The sequence below is a fragment of the Penicillium waksmanii genome (genome assembly GCF_028829765.1).
Source record: "Penicillium waksmanii strain IBT 27052 chromosome Unknown utg000009l:1.0-4314994.0:1.0-4318279.0, whole genome shotgun sequence".
NCBI classification, from domain to species: domain Eukaryota; kingdom Fungi; phylum Ascomycota; class Eurotiomycetes; order Eurotiales; family Aspergillaceae; genus Penicillium; species Penicillium waksmanii.
In genome coordinates, this window is record NW_026643255.1 from 3,802,233 (window position 1) to 3,828,851 (window position 26,619).

Consider the following 26,619-nt stretch of genomic DNA (forward strand, 5'->3'; position numbering starts at 1 on the left):
ATTTGACTTATATATCCCTACCGTGTCTGTAGATATTACTCTACTAGGACATTGTTTTTGCATTGAGATATTAATTCGTGTTGATATTGGCCAACCATCCGGTCCTCAAAACTTGAAGCTCCTATAGTCAGTCCAAATGTTGAGCATCAACTTGGACTGCGCGATGACCTCTCTTTCTCCCCTAGGGCCCTGCTGCGCCTCGGGTGGCGGTTCAAGTACGTTATAATTACTATGTACTAGGCAGCCTATTGGAAAACTCAGTAGCAAACAAGAAGATATCAGCCACATTGTCCAATGCAGGCTAATGCACTTAATCACTTAGTGGTCACGAAAGTTGACGAATCTTGTCACAGGGCGCAGCAAGCAGTCTTCAATATGTACATACACCAACTGGAGCGGTGTAATGCTGTTGGATGGCACTGCTGTCGTATTCGCCCGGGTGAAGAGGCTGTGCCGCAACGCTTTTAGTGGACCTGAGCGTTCTATTAAATATGGAAACCTTGGAATGACATTTCCCCAATCTCTGAATCGATCTGGATATTTTTCGAATTTATCAACGCCAAAATGAGTTTTCCTCCTCCTAACCTCTTTACAAATCCAGAGGAAGAACCTAACGGCACAAACCCACTAAACGAATTGGATCTTAATGATGCCATCGGCTCTCCACTAATGTATCCTGAGGCTGATCCGTCACGCGCGACAAGTCAGTTCGCACAAGGCTCGACAGAGTCGTGGCCGACTAGTTGGAGCTCGTCTTATACTGAGAATACGGAGTATGTGACTTCCCTTCGATTCTGAGAACCCTGCTAAAGCCAGTAGATTGACTTCAGATTTATGCTTCATTGGTGTATGTACATTTAGCTCTTCAATACGGAGCCCAATGTGAAGTTCTGACCTTTCTTCTAGGAATTTAGTTGCGGATCACAGGTAGACCCATTGGAACTGGAAAGCCTGAAGGGGCTTCTCAAAAAAATCCTGGACCGATTACCCTTATCTTCCCAAAGCCAAATAGCAGAACTGAAAAGGATTTTGCTGGATACATTGGGAATGGTCAATCCGCTCTTAATCTCATCCTTCCCCGAATCGATGAAATACCCTACACCTTATAATTCGATGGATCCACAAGGCACCATCGATCGACTAGTATTGGGAACAGAAAGACGACTGGCGTCGACACCAGGTGGCAGATATGGACTTCGCTGCCCTTGTTGTTCGATGGATTATTTAAATAAGGGGGTCTTCATACGGCACTTGAAAGACCAACATTTTCCTCAGTGGACATATACCTGCCCAAAGACCGGATGTGGCTTACAAAAACACAGGAAAGACAAGATGCAAGTTCATTATCGCGCACACGTTGGGGTGGATTCCTCTAGGGAAAATGTCGACAGCCATTCCGTAGAGAATGCCGTTCCTTCGTCTTGCCCTTTGTGCTCCTCGCATGTTGGATCATGGGATCAATTCTACAAGTGCATTATGGAGCACCTTACTCCAATCAAACCCAGCTATCCTACCCCTCAAACAAGCGAGGATTTCGGCTTAAGTAGTCGAAGTGGCAGTGACCAACGTCACGGAGGTTCAAGCCACTCTTTTAGTTTTAATTCCGCACCCGATTCAAATCCACCGGAGGATCTATTGTTTTTAAGCCAGGAGGTGTTTGATCAGGTATCTGAACAAGTCCCATGTCGATTGACGGGGAAGATTGAGGATAATCCCGAGCGGGAGGATAATCAGGGTTCATGTCGACAAGTCCCCTTGGACGACGCATCAGAAAGAGAGCCTGATCAAAAGGACCTTCCGTCTGATATTTCCATGCCCCCAGCCAAAAAACGCAAACTTGGTACCAATAAAATCGACAATTCTGAGACTAAACCGGCAATGAAATCAGAAAATGAGAATAAGTATAACCTCGCACATTCCGAATCTCAGATATCCAGTGCCGAATCCAACGATTCTGAGTTGGAGCCCCTTTCACTCGAGAGCTCGATGAAAACGGAAATCACTCAGCCATCTCAAGATGGTAGCGATGCTGCACATTCTGAACCGCAACAATCAGAAGAGTTGGACCATCTCTTGAACCCTGCTGTGTATTACGAGAAGTTAGACGAACTGGAAGCCCTAATTGCCATGAAGTTTAATATCGATTCTGGTCTCCGCACACACATATTGACTGATCCGGAAATACGGGAAACCTCCAAAGAAAGCTCATTTGCACTTGAGGATGCAAAAATCGGCTTTCTAGACGCACTTGCCAGTACCGAGCGTGCTATTGGCTGTTTGAATTCCGAAGGGTTTTGCGGAAGCACATTTTCAATCCTCGTGAAAGATCAGTTTCGTTCGCAGGTTGCCAAAACCGTCCATATATCCCTTGAAGATATAGACTGCTCCAACATTACTTCTCCAGAGCATGCTATCGCTCTTTTTGACAAGATTCTCGGCTACGAAGAAGACAAGCAGAACGGTATGAAACCACCACACCACCTGATCTATAACTTCCTTCAAAATCTTCTACCACTCGCACTTGTTTCATTCTCTGGCTCCCATGTTTGCCGGTTTGACATAAACTTATGGAGTGAACATCATGACGAGATTCCAGTTGGGCTTGACTTCTCATTCCAATCTCAAGAATTGGCTTGCCTGAAGGATTTCATTGGGGGTCCTGCTTGGGTCCTTGGAAAAGCCGGAGAACAAGAAGTACAGACTGGCTTAAAAGTGTCTTTGACGGTTCAAGATCTTCAAGAATTGTGGGGTCCAGTTTGGCTTGTGGGAGGGACAGCAGATGAAGGCCCAATCATCCGAACAGAGCGCGGCTTCATTACACCTTTGCCACGAGATGAACAACATTCAAACTTCGAGGAATCCGGCGAAATTGACTGTCACTGGACAAAGGATGTACCCGAATACATCGACAGAGAGGAGCGAATTTTGCTAAATGGCAACTCTCGGATCCTGATCGGCAGTGACCCCTGGGATGCTGGCGGACTTGCGGTTAATCTGAACTGCGAATCCCGGATAAATCATATACAGCAGCAGATTTCACACCAATTTCAATTTCCAGGAACCTGCAATGATTGCTACAGGGTCGATGGCCATGACATACAGCTCACTGGAGGTCAGTACGTCAATGCGGGAGTTATCATTAAACGAAAGCGAGTTCCAGGAAAGACGCACAAGGACAGGTTGCTTTCGACGTGTTGCAATTCCAAAATTGATATACGCCCTCTCATGAAACTTCGAGTTGGATTGGAAATAAGTGCCTGCACTGGAAATGCTCAGCGGATTACTCTCTGGGATGCCTTGCGTCTATCCCAGACCAAGGAAAAGACGGGGAAGGCTCGGGCTTGCAATCACCAAATTTCGGACCCAAGATGTATTGAATTGTGTTGGACTAAGCTTGATTTCAGTGACACAAAACCACCAGATCTACACGACATCTCAATGAAAGAAAAGGCGGCCCCCAGACATAATGGCTTCGATTCTCTCATCGACAAAAGTCCCCAAGAAAATTCTTTCGCCAAAGATGAGATTCGCCAGGCCATTGTCTCATCAATACAAGGGCTAGAATATACAGGAATCGATGCCGAAGGCAATCTCCAAGCCTATTGGCCTTTCTTGGGGACTCCGACAAATCGTCGCATCGCTCCAACCCGCTTCAACAAATGGATGGACATCTTGACTGATACTCGTGACATGTCTACATTCGCTGTTGTTAGCCAAAGATGTCTCAACTTCCGAGAAGGATGTACTGGACTTCCTTGGGAGATCTGTCCTCAAAGCTACCGAGATCCGATCCAAAAGACATGCCTCGCACTACGAGTTGTGCCTCGACCCATATCTGAACGGGCAAGGCCAGCCAGGCGCTTCAAATTTGGGCTTTCAACCCCACCAGACTCTTCTCTGACGGAACTCGGCCCTGGATCGGCATTTCGCATTGGGAAAAGGAAACTTTACGTGAAGAAGTCGTGGCAAGGCCAGCAGGTCATGGTCGCATATACCAGTTCCAAGTTCGACATTAGTTCAAAATGGACGGGAGTTTTGGACTTTCACGAGCAACTAGATCCGGAAATTAAGGAGCTAGAAACCGTTGATGTTATTATCTGTTCGAAGGAGTATGGTGACAGTTGAAATTATGACTTGGGCGTTGTGTCCATGATAATGGTCCATTCCGTGCTCTAAAACAACGACAATAGTATGCTTTTACGTCGGCAAATTACAAGCACACAGATAGATCTCCCCTAGAAGCTCCACCTCTTTTTTCAGCGGGAACTAAACTCGTAGTTCTGAAGGTTCCTGACATAAGAGTCGCCCTTGGCTATATTCGTAGCCCAGTTGTTCTGGCGTCGGCGAGACCAAAGAAGAAAGATAGCTCCGACAAGTACGAGTCCCCCGATGACAGAACCGATTCCGATTCCAGCCTTTGCACCCGTGGAAAGTGAGGAACGACCTTCCTTTTTCTTCTCAGCCCCAGCGGTGCTTGTAGATGATCCGGTCACATCTCTGCCTTGATGGACAAGCTGGATCAAAGGAGCGAAAACAGATATGCTGGGAATAGTTGCCGTGAAGGTATGGGCCGCGAGAGATGAAGTAGCCGTGCTGATGGAGTTTCCTAAAGGAATTGTCATAATTTCCGGAGGAAAGATTGGGACGTATGTGTTAGTCCCAGGCACAGTTATACCAATTGGCCTGACCTTTCCCTCGAAGCAGACAAAACCTTTGTAATCAGTGGATTGCGCAGTGGATACACACTTTTGGATAAGGGGAAGACCGGGTGATGTTTCCCCACAGCCGGCTAGGCCGCAGAGGTCGTGGGAAGGCACATTGGTGCAACTGAAGTCACTGCGAGATGAATCAGTCTCTACTGGCACTATCTGCTTTATCCTCACTAGAAGGAAGTCATGGGTAGGTACCTTGGGCAACATCCAATAGCGGTCTCAGATGAACTTGGAGGGACATCGAATGTAAAACCCCCACCCCCACCGTGCGTGACCTGGCATGCACTGGTGTAGCCGACTGGACAGGAGACTCCAGGCGAGTAGAAGCCCTGAAGAAAGCGTGGGCGTGGCGACTGGGTTTCGAGGGGTCTCAAAGGCCAGCATTCGGGATCATCGGTGTAGTATGACGGGCCACATCCTTGTCCCTTGAGAGCCACGGTGCAAAGCTCGCATGGTAAAAAGGCAGCGGCACAAGAGGAAGGCAGCGCGAAGGGCGTAGTGAGAGGTCCAAAGTTATTCTGCGCTAGAGCCGTGGTAATCAACCCCGCAAGAAGCCAAAGCAGAGCGGTGATATGCAACTAGAACATGTCAGTACAGTAAAGACAAACTTGGACAGAGTAGTGTCTTCCAACGTACCAGAAGGTTGACCACATGAGGCCTCGAGGGGCCTTTGGGAGAGCTTGGGTAGAGCTGAGCGAGTGCCATGGATACTGATTGGCTATGGCTGAAGCCAAGACAGAATGATGAGATGGATGAATCTGGAAGATATCAGTATTACAGAGGAAGCAAAGAAAAAGAGACAAAGAGAAAGAGAAACGTTGTTCTATCTTACCAGCGGACCGAATGTGCGGTGTGCTAATGAAGGAAGTGAGAGGTGGTTCTAGAGCTGTGAAACGGTGAATGGAAGCCCTGGAGTGAATGGAAGTGGTCAGGCTATCAGATTGTCAGGTTGTCAGGTTGTCAGGCTGTTCGGATGTTCACATGGCCGTAGCCATCATATCCAGTTGCCAGTTGACAGACTTGGAAGGTACGACCCTCTTTATATTAATATATACTAGTAGTGCCACTTAAAACAATGGGAAGCCACCATGTCTGCCGACTATATTGTACCTTCCGTATATCCATGCCTCGCATATCCTAGTTAGTTAGTTATAGTTATGGCGCTTGCCATATATATCAGGCATCAATTCTCCAGCCCTAAGACTTTAGACTTCATCTGGGTCGTTGGCCAATGGGTGCTGGGTTTGTATAAGTTTGCATTGCTTTCAAGATGTTTGTTGTTGGCTATCGCAGTCCAAGGTCAAAAATAATTCCATTGACTTTTCCATGTTTTTACACGTGTATGCTGTACAAGAAGTGGCACAAGAATGGGAAGAGATGGCATGGTTGCTTTTATAGTACTATAGGAAGGCCAAACAAAGGATAGTTTTGGCAAAACCAAATCCTCAGCTTGCAGAACATTCCCCTATATACCTGGTTTGATTCTCATCCGCGGAGCCCATCCTTCGGATCACTTTCCAAGGAGGGGGCGAAAGAGGGGACGCGAGTGATGTATTAGGATGTATCAAGTCAGCTATGATCCTAAGAGAAATACCTCCGTGTACATTAATGTAGGCAAGTTGTGACGTACGCAGTATTCCCCAATGTTGGGGTTGCCAGTGTCAGCGAACAGACCCCAATTCCACCCCGCATCGATCACTGCGCTACTCAAGTCATTTAGCCGACTGGGTGATAGTCACTAAATAAATCCAGCCCCATGGAGAGACCTAGCAACATCTCTTATTCATAAATCGAGAACAGAAACTGCATTTCATTTCACGTTGATATGGCCAACATCGCAACAGATTCCATCGGGTTCATTGGCCTTGGGGCTATGGGGATGTGGATGGCAGTCCACCTGGCAGAGAAACTTCCAGAATCTACAAAACTGCAAGTCTACGATATCGTCCCTGCTCTTGTTGAGGATCTTTATTCGAAATATCCCCACAAGATAACCAAAGCCTCCAGCCCAAAAGATGTGGCTGGTAAATCTGTACGAAGAGGACATCTATCTTACCAAATCACTTCGGAAGCTGAACTGAAAGTATAGGACATTGTGATCACGATGCTACCCGAAGGGAAACATGTGAAGACTGTTTACTTGGGAGCCAACGGGATCTCTTCAGGAGATATCGAGGGTAAATTATTGATCGATTGCTCTACCATCGACACAGCTAGCTTCCTTGAGGTAAAAGAGAATATCGAGAAGAAGTTTCGAAAGACTTTGCTATACGATGCACCCGTCAGTGGTGGTGTAATCGGAGCAAAGAAAGGCACCATTGCATTTTTCCTTGGCTGCGCAGAAGACGACAAGGAAGAAATCGAGCGACTCACCAGTCTTCTTTCTCTCATGGGAGGCAAGATTATCCCATGTGGTGGACCATCACTCGGCCTAGCGGCCAAGTTATCAAATAATTACCTTTCTGGCATTATTGCGATTGCCTGCTCCGAGGCCATGGATATGGGTATGCGTTCCGGTCTTGATCCGCGTGTTCTTGCAAAGGTGTATGCTGCCGGTACTGCACAGAACGCAATTTGCGATCGATTTTGTCCAGTGCCCGGCGTTTACCCGGAAGCGCCTTCTTCGAATGGGTATCGGGATGGATTCAAAGTTCAATTGATGAAAAAGGACTTCTCTCTGGCTCTGGATATGGCTCACCGGGTGGAGTCAAATAATGTCCTCGGCGATGTGGGATTAAGAACGTACGAAGGAGCTAGCAAGGATGCGCGATGTAGAGACCTAGACTCTAGAGTTGTCTTTCGTTACCTAGGTGGCAATGAGAACTGGGAGACTGAGGAGAAGGTGGAAGGTGCCTAGCCGGAGGACGGCTCCCAAGCATAGATTCAAATTCAAGTTGTCATATAATGCGTCTTCAATATTTGAGGTAGATCTGGATGGACAAAAGTATGCATTGAAGCTTTTCCACGACAATGGCGATCCTGAATATACCGAAAAGGGTCGTGACTTGAACCGATTTCGCTGTATTCAATCATCCTGCTTTGCATTATTTTACCAGGATGAATTAAGCCAAGTGCAGTATTTCTTGACCACCTCTCAAATTCAGAGAGTATAAACTGTGTAAACTAATCAGATACACTCTATCCGCAGGAGATCAAGGGTACATAATTTTATTGATATACATAATATCATCCTACTCGATAGCCAACTTCCGATTCTTCCTCTTCCCAATGTACCACTCCGCAAAAATAAAATTTGGAATCCAACAAGAGTAGGCCGCAATGGTCAAAGCCCCCGACAGCGTCAATCCAGAGTATATCATAAGCGCAAGCTGCCAGCGTAGCATCACAGCAGCATATGTCAACGCGAAATTCCGTGTCATCCAGTCCCTGTGACCAGGTACATCCCCACTCCAGATAGTGCGAAGGCCCATGGTCATCGTCGCCATCCACAAGATGGCTAAAATCGCAAATCCATAATCACCGATGGGGTATGCGTTGCTGTTCATGGAGACTTGTAGACCACAGAGACCACTAGCGAAAATGGCTGCCGCGTAAACCCGTCCGACCCATCGATGTACCGAAGGATATAATCGGCGAACTCTCTCGACGAATTGGGTTGGACCCAGGATCATTGCCACACCACCTGCGATAATATGGATATAGCCGTGAATTGATGATAGTAGACGTGTTCTCGTGCGGATGCTGCCTGGTGGAGTGTAAAATATGAAATAGAAGGCGTAAGCGCTGACTGGCAAAGCAGGGATTGCCATAATCCACCAGCGTAATGATGCAGAGGCACCTTGAGATCGAGTCTTCTTCATTTGTGCAATATTAAGGGGTTGTGATCAAGCGAGATGGAAGAATCGAGATAATTGGGGCAACTCGTCTCATATAAATACTAGTATACAATATGAGCTTGCGTGAGCTGTCGGTGAAATTTGTAGGGAAATGCGACTTGAATAACTTTCAACGTTTGTGGCGGTGACAATGCCAGTTCAAATGGAGAACATTTTTGGACCGTATTCAAAATATAAAATCTTTTTAGAATTCTGCTATAGCCCCCACGAGCCAACGTAACCTCGCACCTGTGGGTCTATTTTCTGTACGCCCAAGCAAAGCCCCCAGATTATATTCATCTTGCTTGCCATGCCGTCGACTATATTTACGTTTCTAATCGAGAACAAGGCCTTCAGTTTATGCGGCCGTAGCAGCATGTAAAAATTGTACGTGTGGAATGAAACCCAGAAATCAAATACGACGTGCATTCCAATGCTGTGAGATGTACAAACGGTAAACTGGCCACATAAGGTCAACGGAGTGCGGATATTGGGCGGCGTCTGGCGCCAAAGCTGCAGGATCTGGCGAGGCTCAGGAGCTTAGGAGAGCAATAATAAACCATTCCAGCCTTACAGGTCTCCAAATTGGTGGACCTCGGCAGTAGGGGTGGGGCAAAGAATCCCGATTATTCGGCTTAATGGACTATGCCGGAGTACATCTTCCAAGTACATTTTCAGCCCCTCCGCTCACTTCACAACAATCTCTACAACCTAACAAATATTACTATTGACTCTACATATCCTTTGAGCTACTCCATCTCCTCCCGGCCAAGATGTCTACCGACCCGAAATTCGACGACCTACACAAAAAGCTCTTCGATGAAGGGATGAAGGTTCGCCGCGGGGTCTTGGGAGATTCATATGTCGACAAAGCTTTAGCAAACGGCACGACCGAATTCTCGAAACCCGGCCAAGAAATGGTCACTGAATGGGCCTGGGGCAATGTCTGGACTCGACCTGGCTTGGAACGACGAGACCGCAGTCTGCTCAATATTGGCATGTTAATGGCCCTCAATCGTGGCCCCGAGCTAGCTATTCACCTCAGAGGTGCCCGCAATAATGGCCTGAGCGAGCTTGAGATCCGGGAAGCTATCCTGCACGCCACGGTGTATTGTGGGGCTCCAGCTGGAGTGGATGCCTTCAAAATTGCTGAACGGGTATTCAATGAGATGGCTGATAATGGCGAGAAGCCTCGGGAGCTGGGAGAGAAGGCAAGCTTAGAGTGATGAATCATGCAAATCATGCTACTAGACTACTTGAGTAAACAGTCTAGCTCCAGCTCAATTATACCATTTACATCTGATTCACATCTCCGTACTAGAGACTCATCTGGAAGTTTCTGGGAAGAGCCGTAGAAGGAATTCTCTCATGTCATCTATCATACTGTGAAGTTTATACTGCTCTCTTTCGATTATCTCTAGATTCGAAAGGTAGCCTCGTTTGACCTAAGCAAAGGCTAGCCATACCGCAAGAAATACATACAAATAATACTTCTCTATGCACCACTGGCAACTCATCGGTTCGATAGGTCAAGTCGGCTATTTGAATTAAATGTCTTTAACGAAAATCCATTACTCACTTGAAAGTCTCCAGCAATTGATGTCATGTCTGCCCAAAATGCGGGGAAGTAGTTCCCACCTGGGCCCACTGGCGACCCAAGGATATACTAACTACTACCTAGTAGTATTCGAGTAACAAATTGTGCGAGGGTACCACAACTTGAACCTACAGTATCTCCGGGTCGTCTCCAGCAGATCGATGCCCTCAACGGGAAGACCAGTGGCAGGGCATCATGATACTATTCAAAACTCGAACGACATCAAACGAGCTAGGCCCAATATATCGTCGAAATGTCTGTCAAAATGCAGATGAGCAACTGATGTAAGGATATCAACAGCCATGGGTGACCTTCAATAACATCGCAATTTATCAATGACATGCCTTTATGCCCAGGTGATACTATGGGGGTGATAGTACTAGTACCTGAAAGATGCCGCTTTAACCTGTGTTCGCGAGATGACCATCTACGACGATATTTCGGAACATGAGTTAATGCACGATAGAATGACTAGAAGTAAGGCCGAACAAATGAATTGTACTACGTACAGTGTGAGTTAACTGAATAGTACTAGTAGTATAGTGATCCATGGCCAAGATCGGTCACTGGGGCAACGCGCATCAGCGATGACGGCTATCGCCAGTGGGGGAGCTGAACCCGATAACCACCTGGGCACTTCTCTCCTTGCCCTCCGTGCGTCGATCCACCCTTTGTTCCTTTGTTCTTTTGTCTCATCTTCCACTTGGTCTCGGTATCGGTCTCGAACCTATACCTATTTGCTCCCAGTGTGGTACGGCATGCCGCAGACCCCATTCCCCCATTCCCCGATCGCCATGCGCGCTGCTAACTCCCTTGTTTTTGGAATGCAGCCACACCCCGAATCAGCGCCCCCGCCAGATAACATCCCCAAGGGAGATTCCTCTTGAACGAAAATGGCTTCGTTCATCACCACCATGTCTGTCCCCGCTGCTCCTTCCCCTGTCCATCTCCCCACGCCAGATGCGGTGTCGCGCTCCCAGCCAACCCCAACCCGTTCCCCTTCCCTCAGTCTGAGCCCCTCGGGCATCTACCAGACCACCCGCACCTCCCATCTTCCATTGCTCGAGCCTCCTTCCTACCTCTCTCCAGCAGTGCGCGCACTCAAACAAGGTGTATTTGGACTAACCCCTCCCAGCAATGCGCGGACGCGAGCCCCCTTCAAGCCCCGGTCCGCCGCCAAGGGCACAAGTAGTTACCAGCTGAGGCAATTTGCCGAGGCCACCTTGGGAAGTGGCAGTTTGCGCAAGGCCGTCAAGGTTCCCGAGGGCGAGGACCTGAACGAATGGCTCGCTGTCAATGGTGAGATCTTTCTCTATATGCGCAGGGGAACTTGAACTTCGGGGACAAGATGACTGATATAAACATTCGATTTAATGTATAGTCGTCGACTTCTACAACCAGATCAACCTGCTCTATGGTTCTATAACTGAATTTTGCTCCCCACAGACTTGCGCTGAAATGAAGGCAACCGATGAGTATGATCCCCTTCAACCCTATGAGACTCGGCTCTCCCACTCCTGATATTGACAATTGGCAGGTTCGAGTACCTCTGGCAAGATTCGGAAAACTACAAACGGCCCACCAAGATGTCCGCGCCCGAATATATTGAACACCTGATGAGTTGGGTACAAAGCAATATCGATAATGAGCAAATGTTCCCCAGTCGAATCGGTAAGTACTCGCAGCTCCGACCACCCAGATAGGGTCGAGGATAATGCTAACAATATTCTACGATCCAGGCGTTCCCTTCCCCAAAACCTTCTCCAGCTTTTTGCGCCAAATCTTCAAGCGTCTGTACCGTGTCTACGCCCATATCTACTGCCACCACTACCCCGTCGTCGTACATTTGGGTCTCGAGCCCCATCTGAACACCAGCTTCAAGCACTACGTCTTATTCATCGACGAACACAAGCTGGCGAGCGGGAAGGATTATTGGGGACCACTCGGCGATTTGGTAGACAGCATGCTGAAGAGCGACTAAGTAGTGTGCTGTTGTTTCATGAACAATTATGCATGAGATATCACTTGTTGACCGATGATACTCGATTTCGGTCGGCAGGATTCTCACTGGCGTTCTGGGTGTGGGCATGCATTGTCGAAGTTTGTTTCATTTGAATGGGTTGGCGTTCAACTTGGCTGTGTCTGTTTCCGTGTTCGTCTCTAGGATGGATAATGAAGGGCAGGCTCGGAATCAACCGTTATTTTGATCACCGAGTTAAGGAGTCGAGATCCCGGTGTTCCGGTGTGGGCTGTCACCATTGAGAGATTACCAGAGTAGCCATAGGCATGAATCAAGTGTGATGAATTGATGTCGGCAATTGTCAAATATACCAATATTGTGAATATTAATGACCATCGACAAGAGTCCACAGTCAATATCGGAAATATCAGAAATACTGCAATACTGCATGTAGTATAGTGCCAACTGGTGACTGCGAAAATCGGGAGTATTATGTCAGCAACACGTGATCTGGAAGAAGTCGGAGCCAGTTGCACTCAACCTTCACGAAGCCAACCGACCCCGTCGTTTCGCACCTCACCTCCCATCACAACTCTCAACCCTCCCCGAGGCCCTCCTCGCACTCAATTCACAATGATGTCCGCTCGTGTCGCCCGCTCCGGCCTGCGTGCCGCCCAGCAGTTCTCCGCTCCTCGCGCCGCCGTTAACAGCCTGCGCACCTATGCCACCCCGGCCCAGGATGTCAACCCCCCCCGTCGCTCTGTTCGGCGTTTCTGGCACCTACGCCTCTGCTCTGGTATGCCTTCGACTCCCCTACGTGATCCGATTCTCGTGATGGCATTTTTCCTCGCGACTCCGTGTTATCCCGACACCCCTCCTGTCTGCATCTGCATCCCCTCTCTTTCGAGATTGAGATTCAAGGCCGGATCCGAGTTCCGCAACACGACGTCCACCCCAACACAAAGACATGGATATGTCTGTCGCAAAACATATTGTTCCTTTCTAACCTTTACCCATGTATCTAGTACACTGCTTCCTCCAAGACCTCCGCCCTCGACCAGACCGCCAAGGCCGTCGCCGCCCTCGGCCAGACCCTGAAGGCCGACCCCAAGCTGGGTACCATCCTCGGTGCCCCCACCCTCACCCACGCCGACAAGCTCCAGATCGTCGCTGAGCTCCAGAAGGTCGCCGGTGCCGACAAGGGTGACATCCTGAAGAACTTCCTCCTCACCCTGGCCGAGAACAACCGTCTCGGATCCCTGGAGACCGTCTGCGAGAAGTTCGCTACTCTCATGAGCGCTCACCGCGGTGAGATCGAGCTGAATATCACCTCCGCCCAGGTTCGTTCCCACGCCTGCTTCCTCTAACAAGCACTCCATCCCGCCAGGGAAAATGTGTACGTTTGCTAACACACTTTAATCTCTCTAGGAGCTCGACGCCAAGACCATCTCCCGTCTCGAGAAGGCCGTTGCCAAGTCCGAGTACAGCCAGGGCAAGAAGCTCAAGATTGTCACTGCCGTGAGTAAACCTCTTTGCATCTTGCATTTCCCGGGAACCCTTTGCTAACATCACCCAGGTTAACCCCGACCTTGTCGGTGGACTCGTCGTTGATATCGGTGGCCGCACCATTGACCTGAGCGTCTCCGCTAAGATCGCCAAGATGAACAAGGCTCTGACCGATGCTTTGTAAATGTAAAATAAACACCTTCGAGAGTTGTGTGGGGCCGTGTTGGTTAGAATATAGCATTCCCGCATGAACGGTAGCGTTGGAAAGCGGAGGCCGTGGAATGGATGGGATGGGACGAGTCGAGACGAGTCGTCTTTTGTCCCCTTGTTATGTCTACGGATCTTCCTCGGTCTTTTCAGTTCCATTTGTTTTCATTATTTGTGAATTGCACAATACACTTTTCATTACTCATACTTCGTATGTCTGTAAGCCATAGCTGTCGACGAATAGTTGACAGAGTAGATGGTACCACCATACTGCGTAGGACTACTACCTTTTACCTCTTCGATTTTTCCGATTAGACATTCTGTCCATATCGAGGCAGACGGAGCCCTAGAGGTCTATCCGATATAAGAACGGGCTTACTAGTACTCTAGTGGAATAATCAAATGCGCCAAATGCAATCTCGATTGTTCTCAACTAAACGCTAAAGGTAGTGTGTATGACATCGCAATGATATCTATTAGTGCAACCCGTTTATCCACATCAATCACATCAATCACATCACAAATTTATCATAAGATCCATTATCAAAATCAAATCAATATCTTGCCGTCGAGGGCAAATGCAAGGAAAGTAGAGAAGCAGAAAGAGAAAGAGAAAGAGAATAGAAAACATGTCCATGATAAAGAAAAAGAAAAGAAACGAAAATAAAAGAAATCGAGAGGAAAAAGATTCAGGCTAAAAATGTTTCTAGAACATGAAATAATTTCAATGCCCATTGCCATTACCATTACCGTTCTGCTTATCGTCCTTGGTCACAAGTTCATCCTCATAAGCAGCCATGGAAGCAGAGCTACGCACGCGCTGCAACTGACTCTCGACATAATTGTGCACATGCTCGTCCTCTTCATCTTCGTCGCCGTTCTGGCTTGTGCCGAACGCATTGCTCCCACGACGGCTGACGGGACTACTAGTGAATTCGTCGTCCAGGGCTGCGGGGGTCGCGTCACCGGCAATGGTGGAGTTGAAGTCACTGCGGTTGCCGATGGATCGGTTGGTGGATGAGCGGCGGACGGATGGGCGGCGTGATGTGGGGCGGCGGCCGGTGCGAGAGAAGATGTCGTCGAAGTAGTGGGATGCTGCTGCGAAGGGGGAGCGTGGGGTTTGGGGGAGACGGCAGTTGAGGCTGGGAGAGATCGAATGTTAGCAATGCATTGATTGGAATATCTTGGAATGAAAGAGATAGACTGCTTACCCAGTATCGTGAATGATTTTGGCAACGAGGCCAGTCCAACCACATTGGTGGGAGGTGCCCAGACCACGGCCGGTGTCGCCGTCGAAGAATTCGTGGAACCAGAGGTAATCCTTCCAGTTCTCGTCGAAATCGAGGAGATCGTTGGTTCCGTTGATAGCACGGCGACCCTCGTCATTACGGGCGAAGAGATGCTGCATACGGTGCTGCAGTTCCTCGGCAACGCCACCCAAGTGCATGTAATCGCCTGATCCTGTGGGACACTCGATCTGGAAGGAGTCGCCGTAGAACATGTAGTACCGCAGCAGCGATTCGACAAGCAGGAAGTTCACGCAGAGCCAGATGGGTCCGCGCCAGTTACTGTTGCCGCCGAATAGAGAGCTGTCGGAGTCGCCGGGGACATAGCCGACCTTGAATGTTTGGCCATTTACGTCCATCGAGTAAGGGTTCTCTTCGTGGAACTTGGACATCGATCGGATGCCGTGTTTGGATAGGAATTCCGTCTCGTCGAGCATGCGCTTGAGGATCTTCTCCAGACGGTCTTTGCTCACTAGCGAGAGCAGGAGACGGTCGTCTTTGCCGCGGCGCTTCATGCTGGCGATGTTGCGCTCGGCTACGTCTGACCGGTTCTCGATGAACCAGTCCAGGCGTTTCTTGAATGAGGGGAACTTATTGATGATCTCGGGCTCGAGGGTGAGTACCGCATAGAGCGGGATGAGGCCGACCAGCGATCGGACTGGCAGCTGCTGGGTCCAGGGACCACCGTATGAGATGGCATCGTAGTAGAAGTGGTCGTCCTCATTCCACAGCGATTTGATGTTATCCTCTCCAGAGCGGTAAGTCATCGCATCGCTAATGAGAATGAAGTGCTCAAAGAACTTGGACGCAATGTCCTCATAGATTCGACGGTGCTTGGCCAGCTCCAGGGCAATGTTCAGCATGCACAGACAGTAAAAGGCCATCCAGCCTGTGCTATCCGCCTGCTCGAGAACACCTCCAGTTGGTAGGGGCTCGGAACGGTTGAAAAGACCAATATTATCCAATCCGAGGAATCCTCCCTCAAAGACGTTCTTGCCATCCGAATCCTTGCGGTTCACCCACCAGGTGAAATTGAGAAGCAGCTTCTGGAAAACTCGCTCGAGGAAATCCAGATCCTGTCGACCATACATCTTGCGCTCGATCTTGAAGGTGCGGAACACGGCCCACGCGTGCACGGGAGGGTTCACGTCGCCGAAATTCCATTCGTAGGCGGGCAATTGGCCGTTTGGATGCATGTACCATTCTCGGGTCATGAGGTCGAGTTGCTTCTTGGCGAAGTCTGGATCAATCATTGCGAGTGGGATACAATGGAAGGCAGTATCCCATGCTGCGAAGAATGGGTACTCCCAAGAATCCGGCATCGAGAGGATGTCGTCGATGTAGAGATGGCGCCATTGTTCATTGCGAATGCCTTTGCGGCCTTCTGGAGGAGCGATCTCGGCTGGGTCGCCGTTGGCCCATTGGTCGTAGATGAAGTTATAGTACTGCTTGCACCACATCATTCCGGAGAAGGCTTGTCGCTGGATGTTGCGGAGGTCTTCGCTCATGGGGAGTGGGTTGATGCGATAGTAGAAATCATCTGCTTCAGCGCGACGTTGCTCGATGACATCGTCCACGACTTCTTCGTCCACGAACTCCTCCTTCTTGCGGGAGAAGCGAAATCGCACGACTGCGCATTCACCAGGGGGCACTCCCTCACCTTCGTCAAAGGCATACCATGCGGCGAGCTTGGTTCCTTCATTGGCCGGGTTGATGGCATCCTTCTCCTTATCAACAATGTGACGGTGGAAGGCATCTTTCACGTAGGGCTGATCGTTCTCGGTATCCCACAGCTTCTTATTGTTGCTCTCGTTCTCAGTAAACAGCAATTGGGGCTGGATATCCTCATCGCTGGATCCAACCGGGGGCGATGGGGCAAAGCAGGCATAGCGTTCACCCAACTTTTCATGGTTCGACTTGGCGATACGAGGTCCTTCGTGCTTGATGGATGGCTTCTCGCCCTGGTTCTCAAATCCCCAGGACCAAGTGTTGCGGAACCACACCTGGGGTACGATATGCAGGTGAGCGGGCTCGGGGCCGCGGTTGTATGCAATGACTCGGAAGATCAGCTCCTCCTCATCATCACCTTCCTTGGCGGTCTCAATGAAGATATCCCAGTAACGGTTGTCTGCGAAGGCATCTGTGTCGAGGATTTGATATTCACGTTCCAGACGCGATCGCTTGGCATTCTCATCGACCAACTGCTGGTACGGGAATTCTCTCTGGGGGTATTTGTACAGGAATTTCATGTAAGAGTGCTAGATGCCGGTCAGATGGGTCTGTGCAGGGTGTTGCGAGAAGGAGTACGAGTGTCACCTACCGTCGGGGTATTATCCACATGGAAATGCGCCTCCTTGACACTCTCACCATGATTGCCCTGCGGATTGGACAGGCCGAACAGGCGCTCTTTTAGGAATTCACTGATGGTGATAAGTGGTCAGCAATTTACTGCCCCAGTCTCCCCCGCACGCAGCCCCGCGTCTCACAAGTTACAACTCACTCTTTCTCGTTCCAGAAGGAAAATGCAATGTTCTGCAAGCCGTGGGTATCGGAAACACCGGCAATTCCGTCTTCACCCCAGCGAAATGTTCGCGACCGCGCATGATCGTGCGAAAAGTCTACCTGGTTAGCGGGGGTCATGCTATCGACATGGTTGGGTACTTACAGCTCCATGCATCACCATCCTCGCTATAACACTACTGTTAGTCTCTGGTCTGGGTGAGAGGAAATGCCAGTGGAACACTTACGAATAGTCCTCCCGCACTGTAGTAATGAAGTCATTAGCCCGTCTTGTCCGCGACACCAAAAATCCCACAGCAAGCTTCAAACGCACCGGTCGCCCATTGTCGCTCGGCCACATAGGGACCCCATCGCTTCCAGTACTTGGTGCGTTCACGATCCTCCTTGAGACGCTTCTCCTCCTCGGTGAGGAACTCGTGCTTATCGATCAGCACCATGGTGGAGCCAGAGGGTGGGGGGGAGGGGGAATGTGGAAATGCAGCAATGAAGAGCAATTGGCGTGGGGACGGTAAGAAATCAAGTCAAGACACAAAAGAGGGAGGAGTGAGAATGTTAGGAAGTAAGAAGATCCAAAATCTTCAACTTGGAGGAAGGGAAGAGGGAAAGGAAAAAAGGCCTCAGAGCCTTTTTGGAAAGAGGGGTCCGTGGCAGGTTAAGCAGCAAAAGCAGGGCGGATAACACTACCAGCAGAGAGACAGCTTGAGTGATGCAGGTAGGCCGAGTGAATGACGGCACCGGTGGATATCGGGCGCCTCTCGTGGAGGTTTGATTGGTTCTGCTGGGAGTCTATTGCAATCTGGACTTGACTACAGCTGTACAGCAGTTATCTGCAGTGCTAGTACTAGTACTACTAGTAGTGCAGACTACAGTGGTCCTGGGCATTTTTGATTTAGGTTCTACAGGGTACTAGTAGTAGTACTACTACTAGTGATGGCATCCATGGCTTTAATCAAGGCTAATCAAATCACATTACGCCCGTGGTACATACAAATGGGGTTTCTCAAGATATGCCAGAGCAAGACAGAAGGGATATAAAAAGAAGAGTGAAAAAAAGGAAGAAAAGAAAAAAGAGAAAAAGAAAAGAATAATCCAAATCAGACCCGATCCGCGCCGGATCCTGCCCAACCACGGTTTGCCGCCATCCGCAAAGGTATAAAAATCAACAAGAACTTGACGGCTTCAATCAAATCCATGGTTATAACCATGGATATAATTATCCAATATATATCCTGCGCCCTTCCCCAATTACGACGCAGTCTCCGTCGCCTTTTCCTCCTCCGGCTCCGGCTGCTCGGTGACGGTTCCTTCTCGGGGAGCTATGGTCGGCGCATCAGTCTACCGTCTTCCCGACCGCAATCCAGTTCGCAATATATATGCAAGAAATAGTAGCAAAAAAGAAGAAGAAAAAAAACAAAGAATGGAAGATGCAATATGCAAATGCAAATACAGAATGCAAGACATAACGGGTACTGGGAAATGCAATAAATGCAACTTGAATGCGATGCAACGGGAAAGATCAAGCAGAACCACCCTTACCGGCTGTCTGGCCTTCGCCGAAGTTCCGGCCAGTCGAGGGAGAGCCATAGTTGACCGATTGCCGCGACTTGAGGCGGTTCTCCGCATCTCGGATGCGCTGCTGTAGCTCCTCGAGCTCACGGCTTTGAATCATCATCGCTTGTTTCCTGTGGGTGCTGAGTTAGCACATGCGACCGGGGAGGAGGTTGCGATTGCGATTGCCATAGTATGCGACGTTTCGTATTACTTAGTACTCGGTACTCACTTTTGATCAATGGTCTGGGAGAGGTGGTTGACATCGCTGTCGAGGGAGAAGGCACTATCAAGCGCTGTGGAAAAGTCTTGCGCCATCGTCCTGTCCAAGTGGGTTAGCATTGGGTGGCTAGAATGGGGATAGGTCTTTTTTGTTGGGCTGACGGGCTGTGGGTGCGGGGAGGGAAAAGGAGAGGAAGGGGAGAGATCCAACGCACGACTGGGGGCGCATCTTGGTGGGCTTCCACTCTCGGTCCAAATCGGAAGACATTATGCAAAGCTGTATAGGTAGAACCGGGTGATCTATAGGAATGAGGGAGGTCGACAGGGTGGAAGTGCTGAAATGGATGTGCGGGGCACGAGACTCCTAAGGAGACAAGACAGGAGAAGGATGATCCGCGAGGAAGAGAAGACTCGGACCAGCCAAAGGACCAAGTGCAAGTGGGATTTGAATGTAGTTGCGAAAGAGGTGACTATCTGGTGGGGGAAGGTCCAAAGAATGTCAGTTGTTGTCCAACTCCTTTTGTGTATACTTCGGACAGCGGGAGCGGCAAGGGGATACTAGTCCCCCAAGTTACCCCCTTTGGAGAACAGAGAACCGGAGGGGAACACGGAGAAGGGGGCTGATGGGATAAGCGTACCGAATAGAGAGGATGTAAAGCACGGATCGAGGTAGATTGGGCGGGAGAGTAGCAAAGTAGGGGAGAAGAGGGGAAGAGAAAGGGACTCGGAAGAAAAAAAGAAGTTGAGGAGAGGCGATCGTAGCCCACCGACTATATTACTAGTCGCCGGAATATCGTGGAGAGCCCAGCGATTATCCACCCGGAGGGCTGTCACTGTATTACGCTGGGTTTTAAGGGGGGGAGCTTTTGTCAAAGAAATCACCGGTGGAGTCGTTGGTGGTGAGTAGCGTAGTTTAGTGTAGCTCAGGACTCAGGGGCACCTCCACTTGATTGCACTTGGGCAAAAGGGGTGAAGATAGTCCAGGAAAGTAGTACTAGTATACTAGGGAGAGGGAGGGATCAACTGGTCATTGCTGCGTCAATAGAAGTGTAGACGGGGTAGACAGGGCTGTATACTGTCTACTGCCAGTGTAGATATAAGCGTGGATAGATCTATACTAGTAGGAATATGTGTGGTGTATAGTGTATAGTGTACTTATTGTATACTTGCATACTGCATATAGTGTGAACATCTACCCCGTACATAACAGCCACAATAGACAAAGTATACGGAGCCTAGGGTACTTCGTACCTTACTCGTATTTAGTATTTTTTCGAGTCCTCCTTACAGTGTAAGCATGTACTTAAATAGTGTTAGTCAGCACCGCATTGTAATGTAACAATACTATACCCGGAATTCACGTGACTGTATTCATCGCCGAACTGGCAAGGGCGACCCAGGGACAGCAAGAAGCAAGAAGCAAAAGCAGCAAGAAGCAGCAGCAGGCAGGAACCACCAAGTGCCTTCATCGAATCAACTCCTTCCCTTTCTTCCTCTTCAATCTTTATCTTCACCTTCTCACCTTCTCACCTCCTCCTCTCCTAACCGGCCCTCCCCTCCCCGGTCGCGTTCACCCTCGCCCACCCTCTCGCCCTCGCTCTCGCTCTCCCCCTTCCAGGAACCCACCGAAAATCTTCGCGCGACCGAACACGTCCACCACCTCCGCTTCGCGCGTCCCTCCCCCCCCCCCAACCACCGCCATTCCTCCCACCGTGGCCCCCATCCCCAAAGCCATCCCCGCCAGTGGCCGACCGGGCGGGCAATGGGGGATGCCTCCTCTGTCGGCGTACACTCCGTTTGAGTCCCTGCTCTTTTTCCAGTCTTTAGCTGCCTCCGATGTGCGCCCGGCAAGCTTCACCTCGATCTCAACCCTCTTGAGCAACAATCCACATGTGCGCCAGCAAGTCGCATTCAGTGCGGATCGCCTGAGCCCCGAGGCTCTCGAGGATCTGTATACGACATTGTTGCGCGATGGTTTCGATCGAGAAAATGGTCCTAATGCATGGTCGACGGACACCTCGGGATCCAACAACCCGAAGAAGCGCAAGATCTCGAGCCCTCGCCCAGAGAATCATTCGACCGCTGCCAACCATGCCGTACTTGTCCCAGAGCTTGTCGCCCACCTGTACGCGGGGTACAAGGAGCTCGTCACGAAAGAGATCAAAGAAGACGAAAAGCGATATACTCAGATCAAGGATGAAATCGACCGTCTCCAGAAAGAAGGCGATAAAGCCATAGGACCGACGACTGCAACGCCCATTCCCACCGGATCTCCGCCCCAGACGATGAATATTGATGTGAAGCAGGAAGTGTCACGGCAAGACGAGACTTTGAAGGCAGCTCTTCCACATAAGGGACCGGAGGATGTGTCGCATGGTGCGAGTGAGGTGGTAGGGAAACCGCAGCCTGCAAATGTCCATCCTAGCAGCAATGCGACAGTGGTGGCTTTGAAAGAATCAGTCGCGCAAGACAAAGCCGCTCCGCCAGGGCAACCGAGTGATTCAAAGCCCTCGCAAGTCCCCGTTCCCCCACCTCTCGCCCCTCGAACCCAACAGCCGGGTCCTGGAACACCAACAGTACCGCCACCAACTGCAGTACCTCACCCATCACAAATTGCCCCGCGGCCGAACATCCCCACACCTTTGACCAAGGTGGGCGGCGAACCAACTCCCACCCAATCGAGTTTTCAGCAATGGCAGCTTGATCCTCCTCCTCACTCCCCTTACTCCGCCGTCTCTCCTACCGCTACTTCTCACGTTGGTCCCGCGGGTGCCAAACAACCTCAACCTCCCTCCCAGGTCCCATCACGGAAACACTCCAAGACCTCCGTCTCTTCCAACGTCCCAAGCACGCCAGGTGCAGCGCCCTCAGATGCGCAAACGCCTGTGCCAATAGGCTATCCACGGATTTCGCAGACCCCGAGTGTGGTTATTCCCCCGTTCTCCGAGGCTCGAGCTTCTCGTCCACGGCTATCTATCGACACCCCCGGCTCGTCTACTCCATGGAAGCGGACTCCTCGTCTCAGTATCCCACATTCCCCAACGTCCCCACCTCGACCACGGCCGGAGGATGTTAGCCCGATAAGTGAGAGGGGTTCATCCCCCGAGGCATTTGACACCTCACGCACACGGGAAAGGAAGACGAGACGAAGCCAAGCAGCCACCGGTGACAAGTCTACCCCGACCATCAAAACTGAACGACTATCGGCCAATCGGAGAAACCGTGCGATTAGCTCAGCGTCCTCACAAAGCCGGGGGGCGTTCTGTGGCCTCGCGTGACGCGTCTCCAACAGCGAACACAAGACGTGATTCTCGACCGGGACGCCGCAGTGGTGCTGCTCCAAGTGTTGACGAGTCAACCCCCAAGCTACGGTCCAAGCGCAAACGCGGCCTGAGTGAATCATTCGAAGAGCCCAAGGTAGACACATCTCGATATGTGGTGTGTACACGCGGTTTCCATCGAACCGCGGCTCCCATCTTGAACGATGTGACTACTCATAAGCTAGCTTCCATTTTTGCCAAGCCGCTCGGAGAGCGCGACGCACCCGGCTACCACGACCTGATCTATCGCCCGCAAGACCTTAAAACCATCAAATCCGCTGTTCACCAAGGAAGCAAAGCCGTGGCCGCTGCAACCGAAGCCGTCAGCACTCCGGCCGGTGCAGGCGATAGCGAATCTCCGGCACCGGTCTCCGGAACGCCCACTAAGAACAATGTTCTCATGCTCCAGAAGAGCGAAGACCTCCTTCCTCCAAAGGGTATTGTCAACTCTGCTCAATTGGAGAAGGAGTTTGTACGAATGTTCGCCAATGCAATCATGTACAATCCCGTTCCGGAGCGAGGCTTCGGGCCTGGTTTTCCGATGATCAGCGAGCGTGGTTCCCGCGAGAGCACGCAGTCGAGTGACGGGGAAGAGGGCGGTATCATCCAAGACTCAAAGGACATGTTCAAGGATGTCGAGCAGGCCGTGACTCGATGGCGTGCCGCCGAGCGCACGGCCGATGAATTGGCATACAAGAACGTGCTGTCGTTGAGGCGAGGTAGTGCCAGCGACTTCAACACGGACAGCGCCGATGATGCCAAGGGGTGATTGACTGGATTATATTGGACCAGTTCTTGTCACCATCAACCATGTATACTATGAATCTGTTTTTACTAGGAAACCTCAACGAATGAATACCAGAACCGCCGGCAGACTTGATCTACCAGCTATATGCAATAATATGTACCACAAACTACCATTTCCACACTCCCCGAATGTATACAGCCCCTGCCAGTGCACCACGGTATAATGAGCTTTTGCCCTCGTTATAGAGAAAACTTGAATCAATTCCGAGTGCACCTCCAGGGTCAACCTTAGCCCCTGAGTAGGTTCATTTCTTTTCAATAACCTCCCTAACAGCAAACTCAACCCCAACCTCATATCCATACGCCCCCAATCCAACAATAACACCCCTCGCTTTATCCGAAAGATAACTATGCGCCCGAAACTGCTCACGAGCATGCACATTCGAAAGATGAATCTCAACAAACGGAATCTCAACACCTAGCAACGCATCACGAATCGCAACACTGGTGTGTGTAAATGCGCCTGGATTGATGAGGATAACATCGGTATTTCCTCGTGCGGCGTGGATTCGATCCACAATTGCGCCTTCGTGGTTTGATTGGAAGGTTTGGAGTTTTACACCCTTTGTTGAGGCTAGTTCTGTGACCTCCGTTTCGATATCTGATAGGGTTTTGTTGCCGTAGATGTGCGGCTCGCGGGTGCCGAGGAGGTTTAGGTTTGAGCCGTTTAGGAGGAGGATTGACATTTTGGTGGAGGATGAGGGGGGTTCAAGTTCAAGTTGGGTTTGATTTGTTGGTGATGATATATGGGTTTTGGTTGACTAGTAGTAACTATGGGATGGCCTTTTTGTATTTATAGTGTTTATGTTCTGGGAGTGGTTCGAGTTGTTAGGTCGGTTGTGGACTTAGCCGACGGGGTATATGTGCATTACATAATATGTGTATCCAAAGTTGGAGCTAACTATTCATAACCAGAGCAAGTAGGTGAATTGCAGGTCATTGTATGGGCTGATCGTGAGTCGTATGAGAAGATGAATGGCCATGGTGAGAGCTTTACTTTAGCTCATTGGTGGATGTTGCAGCTGGGCGAGGAAATCCGTGTCCAGGTCTCCATCGTAGAAGCCGAGATTGTGCGCGAATGCGGGCTCTTGCCTGGATATTATTAGTGGTTGTTATTAGTCACTTTAAAAGTGAAAGTATTGCTTGCTGAAGAGACATACCTGCTGGCTGGGAATGAAGTGACCATTTCCTCGAAGAGTGCGTCGTACATCTCTGCATCGCCGGTTCCGCCTAGGGACTGCAGTGATGGGAATTCGTTGGATGATGGGATCGTTGGGAGATTCATGACTGAGGATGGTTCGGACTGTTGAGGTATGAAAGGTGGTGGGGTTGAATTTGAGAACCCCGTTAATGCGGGAATTGATAGTGGAATTTCAAGGTCAACAGGTGGTTGGTGTTCTCGTTCGAGAGATGGGATGGGGAGGGCTGGACGTGAGATTTTGTTCTTCCATTCGGGAAGACCGATTGGCTTGAGAGGGTGCAGGAAGCTGGAGATTCGATTTTGAAGGGATTGGGTATCGGACAAGTTTCCAATCGCCAGGGACCTTTGGCACTGCATTGCGAAGCAAAGGGTGAGGGGTGATGACCCTGTTGTCCCGGTCATCTCACGATAATGATCCAGAATGTCAAGTATATGGTGAATTGTATGTGCACATGAATCTTCAGTCGCAGATGAGACCGGCTCAAATCTGCCACAGAATGCAAGCGTTGTGAAACCTGAGACGAGATAGAGATTCAAGAGCGAAGGGGTGGCATAATTTTGTCGGTCGTATGGGTGGCTTCGTGAAATAATATTCTGTTTTGTTCGTAGATCATTTAAGAGACTTTCAATCCTGGATGGATCCAAGGGCTGGTATAAGACCCGAGATAGTTGTTGCATGAGCTGCTGAATGTGGTTGAATATGCTTAATGCTCTCAAGGGCGCTGCAGGCATCCTATGTCTCTCTTCATCCATCCCAGGCCGAGATGGTGACCATACATCCCACTCTTCCAAATCGTCTTCCTCTATTGGGCCATACATTGATTGCTCCTCCCGAGAAAGGCAGGGAGCTCGATCCAGAAGTGTTGATAGCATATTGTCCAGAAGGACACATCCATTGAAAACGTGGTTGAAACGAGTCTTCCTCGCTGACAATGGCAAGGTCACCAGCATTCTCGATGCTTTTGCAACTAATGGCCATGCTTGATTGATATTTCCCATGGCTACATGCATCAATATAAGAATGAGCATCGCCTGGATATACCCTAGGTCCAAAGCTTCCCACTGCATCAATGCTTGCTGCTCAATGGCGAGTTGAAGAGTGAATAAGTTGGGTGTTGCGGGTTGAGCATCCCCTCGCATGGCGGATGTATATGCGACAAGAGACCAAAGCACCATTTTGGATGACAAGTCTCCTTGATCATTTCCCTTGCTATTGTCATTGCCCAAATGCATCGCACGTAAAACCGAACGACGTTCGAGGATTGGGAACCAGCAATGGGTGTAGGTGAAATAAAAGTCGACGAGATCGGATGTTCTATCTGGCAGTTGCACATTCATGAATATATGCGACCGTGAAGCATCGTTTGGTAGCTTTTGAATGATCCCGGGCTTATGGGGTTCTGGATTTGATGGTGCACTATCAAGATCCGCCATAGTCTCGTCATTATCCCAGGACTCCGCGAGCTCCACGGGCTCCCACTCAGAGTCATCAAGAACCTCATCTTCAGACCCTGGTGAAATCAGCTGTGACAGGTCTCGGTATGCTTTAGATTTTCGCCAAACTGAGACAGAGCGTTTTGCAAGCTTGCTCGTCAGGAAATTGCCTTGGCCTCGTGAATCTCGAAGTACACTCTGCACTGTATTCTGACTATTCGGAGCATGCTGAAAGATCAGACCCAGGGTAATCTCTAGGCTACGTACATAGCCAGATGGAAGCCCTCGTCGGCCCCCGCCGGTCTCATAGGTGCAGGCCCGATTAGCCTGGCTGCAGATGGAGCAAACGGGCTGTTCTCCATCACACTTGGATTTACGCCGACGGCACTGGTCGCAGGCGCGGTAAATGCGTTGCCGTTTCGGCGGACGTGGGCCCGACATTTTAATGCATTTCAATAGTGAA

At 49.9% G+C, this 26,619-nt stretch overlaps 12 protein-coding genes across 12 annotated transcripts; 6 read left to right on the forward strand and 6 right to left on the reverse strand.

Annotated features, from left to right (window-relative positions):
* Positions 1-1,332: 1,332 nt before the first annotated feature.
* Positions 1,333-4,125, forward strand: N7481_011739 (uncharacterized protein; the record flags this gene model as incomplete). The annotated part of the gene is made up of 1 exon (XM_057270958.1): positions 1,333-4,125. One exon carries the CDS (start codon positions 1,333-1,335, stop codon positions 4,123-4,125), a length of 2,793 nt encoding a protein of 930 aa, XP_057118132.1.
* Positions 4,126-4,256: 131 nt separating this feature from the next.
* N7481_011740 (uncharacterized protein) lies at positions 4,257-5,417 on the reverse strand (the record flags this gene model as incomplete). The annotated part of the gene is made up of 3 exons (XM_057270959.1): positions 4,257-4,836; positions 4,908-5,290; positions 5,349-5,417. The coding sequence occupies 3 exons, from the start codon at positions 5,415-5,417 to the stop codon at positions 4,257-4,259; spliced, it is 1,032 nt and encodes a 343-aa protein (XP_057118133.1).
* Positions 5,418-6,537: 1,120 nt separating this feature from the next.
* N7481_011741 (putative 3-hydroxyisobutyrate dehydrogenase) lies at positions 6,538-7,569 on the forward strand (the record flags this gene model as incomplete). Its single annotated transcript, XM_057270960.1, has 2 exons — positions 6,538-6,744; positions 6,802-7,569. 2 exons carry the CDS (start codon positions 6,538-6,540, stop codon positions 7,567-7,569), a joined length of 975 nt encoding a protein of 324 aa, XP_057118134.1.
* A 334-nt stretch (positions 7,570-7,903) lies between these two features.
* N7481_011742 (DUF2306 domain-containing protein) lies at positions 7,904-8,533 on the reverse strand (the record flags this gene model as incomplete). The annotated part of the gene is made up of 1 exon (XM_057270961.1): positions 7,904-8,533. One exon carries the CDS (start codon positions 8,531-8,533, stop codon positions 7,904-7,906), a length of 630 nt encoding a protein of 209 aa, XP_057118135.1.
* A 788-nt stretch (positions 8,534-9,321) lies between these two features.
* N7481_011743 (4-carboxymuconolactone decarboxylase) lies at positions 9,322-9,774 on the forward strand (the record flags this gene model as incomplete). The annotated part of the gene is made up of 1 exon (XM_057270962.1): positions 9,322-9,774. The coding sequence occupies one exon, from the start codon at positions 9,322-9,324 to the stop codon at positions 9,772-9,774; it is 453 nt and encodes a 150-aa protein (XP_057118136.1).
* A 1,264-nt stretch (positions 9,775-11,038) lies between these two features.
* On the forward strand, positions 11,039-12,126 carry N7481_011744 (Mob1/phocein family protein; the record flags this gene model as incomplete). Its single annotated transcript, XM_057270963.1, has 4 exons — positions 11,039-11,444; positions 11,527-11,620; positions 11,683-11,816; positions 11,885-12,126. 4 exons carry the CDS (start codon positions 11,039-11,041, stop codon positions 12,124-12,126), a joined length of 876 nt encoding a protein of 291 aa, XP_057118137.1.
* Positions 12,127-12,738: 612 nt separating this feature from the next.
* Positions 12,739-13,795, forward strand: N7481_011745 (F1F0 ATP synthase subunit 5; the record flags this gene model as incomplete). Its single annotated transcript, XM_057270964.1, has 4 exons — positions 12,739-13,080; positions 13,131-13,445; positions 13,534-13,623; positions 13,682-13,795. The coding sequence occupies 4 exons, from the start codon at positions 12,739-12,741 to the stop codon at positions 13,793-13,795; spliced, it is 861 nt and encodes a 286-aa protein (XP_057118138.1).
* Positions 13,796-14,542: 747 nt separating this feature from the next.
* Positions 14,543-18,061, reverse strand: N7481_011746 (uncharacterized protein; the record flags this gene model as incomplete). Its single annotated transcript, XM_057270965.1, has 7 exons — positions 14,543-14,960; positions 15,030-17,362; positions 17,425-17,524; positions 17,605-17,722; positions 17,770-17,792; positions 17,852-17,867; positions 17,938-18,061. 7 exons carry the CDS (start codon positions 18,059-18,061, stop codon positions 14,543-14,545), a joined length of 3,132 nt encoding a protein of 1,043 aa, XP_057118139.1.
* Positions 18,062-18,869: 808 nt separating this feature from the next.
* On the reverse strand, positions 18,870-19,662 carry N7481_011747 (uncharacterized protein; the record flags this gene model as incomplete). The annotated part of the gene is made up of 4 exons (XM_057270966.1): positions 18,870-18,940; positions 19,161-19,306; positions 19,405-19,494; positions 19,610-19,662. The coding sequence occupies 4 exons, from the start codon at positions 19,660-19,662 to the stop codon at positions 18,870-18,872; spliced, it is 360 nt and encodes a 119-aa protein (XP_057118140.1).
* A 1,501-nt stretch (positions 19,663-21,163) lies between these two features.
* Positions 21,164-23,483, forward strand: N7481_011748 (uncharacterized protein; the record flags this gene model as incomplete). The annotated part of the gene is made up of 2 exons (XM_057270967.1): positions 21,164-22,632; positions 22,697-23,483. 2 exons carry the CDS (start codon positions 21,164-21,166, stop codon positions 23,481-23,483), a joined length of 2,256 nt encoding a protein of 751 aa, XP_057118141.1.
* Positions 23,484-23,766: 283 nt separating this feature from the next.
* On the reverse strand, positions 23,767-24,207 carry N7481_011749 (type II 3-dehydroquinate dehydratase; the record flags this gene model as incomplete). Its single annotated transcript, XM_057270968.1, has 1 exon — positions 23,767-24,207. The coding sequence occupies one exon, from the start codon at positions 24,205-24,207 to the stop codon at positions 23,767-23,769; it is 441 nt and encodes a 146-aa protein (XP_057118142.1).
* A 312-nt stretch (positions 24,208-24,519) lies between these two features.
* Positions 24,520-26,597, reverse strand: N7481_011750 (Zn(II)2Cys6 transcription factor; the record flags this gene model as incomplete). Its single annotated transcript, XM_057270969.1, has 2 exons — positions 24,520-24,613; positions 24,682-26,597. The coding sequence occupies 2 exons, from the start codon at positions 26,595-26,597 to the stop codon at positions 24,520-24,522; spliced, it is 2,010 nt and encodes a 669-aa protein (XP_057118143.1).
* Positions 26,598-26,619: the final 22 nt, after the last annotated feature.